At 30.8% G+C, this 6,893-nt stretch overlaps 1 protein-coding gene across 1 annotated transcript; it reads right to left on the reverse strand.

Annotated features, from left to right (window-relative positions):
* LOC107649248 (olfactory receptor 10AG1-like) lies at positions 1 to 4,439 on the reverse strand. Its single transcript, XM_016422854.2, has 2 exons — positions 3,482 to 4,439; positions 1 to 32 (listed from the first exon to the last, which is right to left on the reverse strand). The coding sequence occupies exons 1-2, from the start codon at positions 4,419 to 4,421 to the stop codon at positions 1 to 3; spliced, it is 972 nt and encodes a 323-aa protein (XP_016278340.2). The 5' UTR covers positions 4,422 to 4,439.
* Positions 4,440 to 6,893: the final 2,454 nt, after the last annotated feature.

A 6,893-nucleotide genomic window follows, 5' to 3' on the forward strand; every position in this document is an offset into this window, starting at 1 on the left:
TTACCACTTTCCTACGTTGTAATCAATTTGTTCTGTGATAGAAAACAAGGGTTTAAAAACACATTTACAAAAAAAAAATACATAGCATCATTTAAAGTAGAGTTTGGTTGACTCCTTGAAAGGTCCTATCCTCATCTCCATATGGATACACAATATCTACTACCTTATTACTCAAAAATATTTTTTGAAACTTTTCTTAATTCCTTTCTTTAAGCTCTCTGTAATCCATACTAGAGGGTAGAGGGATAGGAAATGATATATGTTAAGTAATGGCTTCTATGGTTTATCACATAAGACATGGAAGGAATATGGGGTGTTTAAAATGGAAACTGTCTTTTAACTCTTTGGCTAGACAATATAGCTTCTTGAAAAATGTCCCCCTTCAATACTTCAATTTACTGTTCTTTCTTTAATTCTAAGCATAGCAGAAATAATTCCAAATTAATTTGGTCTATTTGATATGAAAAAATATATAATATGTCTATTTAGGTTCATGTGACATTGACTTGACAATGATAATAAAATATATCTTACTTTTCCATTTTCTGATGTTAATATTAATATACCATCTCTCTTCATAGATCTTTAGCTAACAGATTTTCTGACAATTTTACCTTATACCTAAACTCTAGTGATATTTACTCACTGGCACTATAATTGTGGAAGTTTGGTAGATGTTGGAAATTAATGTCATATTAGAAGATAATTTTCTCTTTGGCACCCTGGAAAAACAATTTGATTTTAAAGCTCAGTTTCACTCTCAGGGTTTTGTTTAGAACTTGCTGTAGATGACAGTATTAAGGGCAGGGCCAACTAGTGAATGAAACCTGATTATGAGTGTTCTAGGAAGCCATTTTTGATTGCAGTGGCTGAAACATGGTGGATCATAATCACTTTCATGTGATTGGGAGAAGTTGAGGTCTCTGAGTTGAATCTCTGTAAAATTATTTTTTTCTATTCAAGGATATCCTATAGTGGTCTGTTAATAAACTCATTTTAAAATGTAATATATACAGCCTTCAGAAAATTTCATTCATTACATGAAGAGGTAAACATTTCAATTCACCCTACTAATTTCTGGTATTCTAATATATTTCTATCCCTCTTGCTGTTATTGTTATTTTTCACCTAACAATATGAAATCAAGAATAGAAGGAAATTAATGATGATGAAAGTAATTCCTTAAAATCTTTTAAAATTATTTTATTATCTTTTCAAAAAGCCAAAGATTGATTTTTATCACTTCTTTCATGATATTGTTAGAGAATGGATATTATTTACTTAACTATTTATACCACTAGCATTTTTATTCTTCTAGATCTATTATAACATGATTAAATTGCAAAGTCTATTATTTTAAAAGAAAGAGTATTTGATTCATTCTTTCTAAATGTAAATGTGAATTCCAAACAGGTGATTTTTATACAGATATATGGGTGAAGACACCAAAGAAATCATTTTGATTTCAATTCCATTGTTATTGTGTCCATTGAGTAACTCTCTCCAATGGTTCAGATCACAAAACATTCTTCAATGCTTTATTGTTTTATATAATTGTTTTAAGTAAAGAGGATGAAGAAAGAGGAAGAGCAGGAGGATGAACAAGAGAAACAAGTACATGAAAAACAAAAAAAAAGCAATCACAAGAAAACAAGACTAGGAAGAGGAAGATTAAATTTGATAATGACAATCATGCTTATGTTGTTTATGATGATGTAGTGATTAAATGGCAGGAGCGAAAGATAAGTGAAAGATAATGGATAAGTTAAAGATAACTATTATGCAAAGTCAGTGTCATATGTTGACCCTGTAACAAATTCTAAATGAACACTCCCAATATTTGCAAAGATTTATAGCAAATAATGTAAGTTGAAACTGATTTTGTTTTTGCCTAGTCATTTCAGTCATGGATGACTTCAAAACTGTATGTGAAGTTTTCCTGGCAAAGATATGCAAATGGATTGCCATTTTTTCCATCTCATTTTGCAGATGAGGAAGTGAGACAATCAAGGCTAAATAAGTTGACCAGGGTCACAAACATAGTAATCCTCTGAGGCCACATTTAAATTCAGTAAGTCGAGTTTTCCTGACTCAAGAGCTGTGCCACTATGCCACCTAATAATCCTAGATAATAGTTATTTCTAGATAAATCAACCAACATACATGCATTTGTAATTAGCCTATTATATACTTGACACTAGAGTTAATAAGATATAAATGAAATTACCTGTTTCCATATCTCAAATTGCTTGAAGATATAAGAATATATTACAAATTTAATTCAAGTAAAACAATCCAAAAATGAAACAAAGCTATATACTACTCTAATTTCCAGTCAGAGCAGTTCTACTGAAGGGCAACTTCTCCAAATACACTATACTCTGGGGTTCATGCAACTTTAACTATAACTCGTGATTTTCTATCTGTGAATTTGTCTTTAATAACCAGTTGAGGCCATTATCTCAAAGAAAAGGCTCATGCATTATGTTCTGACTGTTTAGCCATTTTTCAATCATGTCCAATTTGTGACCTCATTTGGGGTTTTCTTCACAAAGGTATTGGAGTTGTTTGCCATTTCCTTCTCCAGTTCAGTTTATAGATGAAGAAACTGAGGTAAAAGGGCTTAAGTAATTTTTCCAGGTTCACACATTTGGCCAATAACTGAAACTGCATCTGAAAAGTACCTGAAAAGATGAATCTTCTTGATCAGAGGCCCACCATTCTATCTCAAGTGCCATTCAGATGACCTTATGTGTAAATAGTACAGTTTATTTATTTTCTGTTTTTTTTTCCATATCGACTCATTTTTTTTTATTGTAACTACACCATAACATGGAAGAAAAGGACACTAGATATCTTAACCTATTACAAGAATGCCTTGAAGAGATCTATATAACACATGACTTGTTACCATATGTTGTCTACGTAAGTGCAATATGAACCAAAGTAAAATGTAAATATTTAATAAAATAAATTAAAATATTATAAAATATATTGAATTTATATTTTAAATCTAAGTTATTATAGAATCTACAGGAAATTTATACCTGTATTTTATAGGTCCTCATTTCTATTTTAGTTTGATACTACTATCTTTGAAGATATATAGATCACTTAGATGTTTAAATTATTTTTAATAGCATTCTGAATAAATTTATGAGATATTTTTAATATTCTAATGTTTATATATTGTAATATATGTTAATCATTTAAATATTTGAGTAATTACTCAGTTCACCATATTATTTCCGAATTGGATAGGTTATTCTTAAAATATTGAAGACATTAATTTTGCCATTCAGTATATAAAAAAGAGCACATATAATGTTACAAATATGAAAGAAATGAGAAATAATGAAATTTGAATAAAATATTTTAAGAACATGTGGGAGAGACTCCAAAGTTTTGAATTTAATATAAATGTTGTAAAAAAAATTGAGACGCAATGAGGGACTATAAATTTAATTATTTTCTGTCCCACCACATTTAAATAATTTTTTCAGTGCAATAATGACATCTCTGTTCCTTAGTGTATATATTAGAGGATTAAACATAGGGGTCAAAATCGTGTAGAAGAGAGAGAAGATTTTGTCATTATCTGCTGAGTGACTAGATTTAGGCTGTAAATATGTAATAATTATAGACCCAAAGAATAAACCAACAACCATGATATGAGAAGAGCAAGTAGAGAAGGTTTTGTACTTTCCTGTGGTGGATGGGATCTTTTGGATGGTAGAAACTATTTTCATGTAAGACCACAGTATCATCAGAAACGGAGCCATGCCAAACAGCATAGCAACAGCATAGATAGAGAGTTCACTGACAAAAGTATTTCCATGGGCTACCTTCAGTACTGGACGGAGATCACAGAAAATATGATTGAGTTTGTTAGAACCATAGAATGGCAAAGAGAATACCTGATATGTTTGTGCTATCTGGACTGGGATCCCAATGGTCCAAGAGCCAACTACTAGCTGGACACATACTTTATGGTTCATGATAAGAGGATAATATAGAGGCTTACAAATGGCCACATACCGGTCATATGCCATCACACCAAGGAGTAGACATTCTGGGGCTCCCAGAATAAGGAGAAATCCAAGTTGTATAGCACAGGCCAAAAAAGATATATTTCTCTTCTGTGTCCAAATATTCACCAGCATTCTTGGAAGGGTGACTGATGTGTAACATATTTCTAAGAAAGAAAAGTTTCCAAGAAAAAAATACATGGGTGTTTGGAGAGCTGAATCCACTTTGGTTATTATTATGATGAGACCATTTCCTATTAGAATACTCAAGTAAATGACCAAAAACATTACAAATAGAAACCCTTGAAGTTTAGGATAGTCAGAAAATCCAAGGAGAACAAATTCTACTACAATGGTGAGATTTTCTTCTGCCATTTTTTCTGTGCATTCCATTTGTGAAAATTGAAAACTAAGAATTGTCAAGCAATTTCTTCACTCTGGGATTCAATTTTCTTACCTGTAGGGCATGAATTTTGTAATAATTTTTAAAAAAATTTTAATCATTGCTATTCAGATATTTAATATACATTAATTTTGGTTATTCAATTCAAAAAAATTATGTGAAGTTCCCATGGCAAATGAATAGGTCCCCAATACTGATTTTTTTTTGCAATCTGCAATTTATCATTCATTCTTTCTTAAAAGAAAAATTCATATTAGAATATTTGTATTGTTTTGTGAAAATAGGATTTTTCTTCTAGTTTATAATCAATACTATGTAGAAAAAAATTATCACATGACACATGTTTGCTTTATAACAAATTATCATGAAATTTCAAGCTACAGAAGCACCATTGTGAAGTTAAACTCAGGCAGAGAGACATTAAATGAACTTCAATCTTCTGGACTAAAACATAACATTTAAAAGGATCCATCCCAAGAGAATAAAAGGTTTTGAGATTACACTACATACATTTTTAATTGTTCATGGATAAAAAAAAAGGAATGAATTTAATCTTCTCAACTATGTATGACTTTAAAAGTTGTCACTTTTGGTGTGGTAAAATTTCTTCATTTCTTCCTTTCAAGCTTTTTTTTTAATTTATCAGAATTACATTAATTTTTTTAAAGTGTAGTAAAATACCACTGGAGTCACTCAACATGTCTGTCTCCCTTGCCATGTGTAATTGCATACCCTGACTATAATAGGGGATGAATCAATAATCCTCTCTTATAATTTAGTGAATTAATATTTCTCTTTATAATTAGCTGAATTAAATTGTTTCAATGGCAAATTTTATCACTAAGAAAACTTTTATACATAAAAAATCCATGATTAACCAATGTCTGTTAATCAACCATTAGATATTTATTAACAAATAATTTTATTATTTTAATACACTATAGAAGTGGTAACACATTAAGTAGTGATATTTTATACATTTTCAGCACTTTTCTGTTGTCAAACTTAATAAGAAAATGGGACATATGAGAATAAAATTCTAATAAAGAGTAAAGATAACAGAAAGTGATAGAACTAGGACATTGTACAAAGAAGTCAGACCCTAGAGAATCTATCTTGAGGAAGGACTTGTATAGCTAAGGAGGCAATGTGTTGCTGAGGAAGCATTAAGATTTGTCATGAGCTCTGAAATAAGTTTTTGATTCTGAAACTGCCTTCCTATATGACCCTAAGAAAATTCTCCTTTCAAAAGGAAGACATGACAAACATATTACATCTATTAATATGTTAAGTTTCTATAAGTGTCAAGAAGACAGTGACATCTTTTGTGTTTTTTTGTTCAGTCATTTTTCAGTTGTATTTAACTCTTTTTGACCTCATTTTTGGGTTTCTTGGCAAAGATACAAGAATGGATTACTTTCCAAGTTCAATTTAAAGATGAGAAAACTTAGACAATGTTAAGTGACTTTTCCAGGGTCACATAGGTAATAATTAGTGCCTGAGGTCACATTTGAGCTCTGATTTTCCTGTCTCCAGGGCAGGGACTCTCTCCAAGATGCCATCTAATTGCCTCACTAAATATTTAGAGTATAGGAATGGTATCAAAAGAGGAAAATCAGCAATTAGTGGTGAAAGAAGTAGGAATAAGATTTCCAAAATCCTACTTTTTTTCCTAAGAATCTATTTTAATTCAGGAATGTATATTCCAGAATTCTGGAATTTTGACTCTCATTGTAGTCATTCCTCATTCTGTCTCTTCCCATCATCCACATGCAGTAATTCTTTGGCTATTTTGAAAGTTGTAGTGTGGGGCACCAAAACTCTGGTTTAAATCCTGACTTTTCATCACTAAGTTTTGAGTCTCCAGGCAAAAGAATTGCCATACCTCTGCTTCAGTTTTTACAGATATAAAATGGTTATAATAATATCACTTACCCAAAAGAATTATAAGGATTAATGAGGTTTAGGTGCAGTCCAAGTGAATATTAAATAGTCACATAATATAGCAGACAAAAATAAAATTTTGGTGACCCCAGGCTGCTTAAATAGAAGTGGAGCTTCTAGTCAACAAGGACAATTAGTACCAGTGAAAACTACCATGATCAGACTACATCTCAGATAATATAATCCTATCTGTACATAACACTTTAAGGAATTTGACATTCATTAATAGTAAATAATCCTAAAGATTAAAAGAAATGGCCTTGAGTCAAAATAAACTGAGAATTGCAGGACACAGGCATTATATTGTTTAGGAAAAAAAGGATATGAAATGATGGCAAGGACTGGCCTGTCAAAGAATTGGAAAGGTTATGATGCAGAGCAGAAATTAGCCTTGTCTATTTGGAATCATAGGATGGATATCAATAGATGGATACTAGGAAAATAAATAAATATAGGTTAAATAATTGGAAAATAAATAAATATAAAGAAAAAAATGTATCAGACAACTTGTAAACAAT

The sequence above is a fragment of the Monodelphis domestica genome, chromosome 6 (assembly GCF_027887165.1).
Source record: "Monodelphis domestica isolate mMonDom1 chromosome 6, mMonDom1.pri, whole genome shotgun sequence".
Classification (NCBI taxonomy): domain Eukaryota; kingdom Metazoa; phylum Chordata; class Mammalia; order Didelphimorphia; family Didelphidae; genus Monodelphis; species Monodelphis domestica.

What these genes read in the sequence shown, in the direction of transcription:
- LOC107649248 (XM_016422854.2), bottom strand. Translation starts at nt 4,421, where the DNA reads ATGGAATGCACAGAAAAAATGGCAGAAGAAAATCTCACCATTGTAGTA. An exon ending in GAAAAAATTATTTAAATGTG is followed by an intron (nt 33 to 3,481) that starts GTGGGACAGAAA and finishes TTTCTATCACAG; the next exon opens with AACAAATTGATTACAACGTA.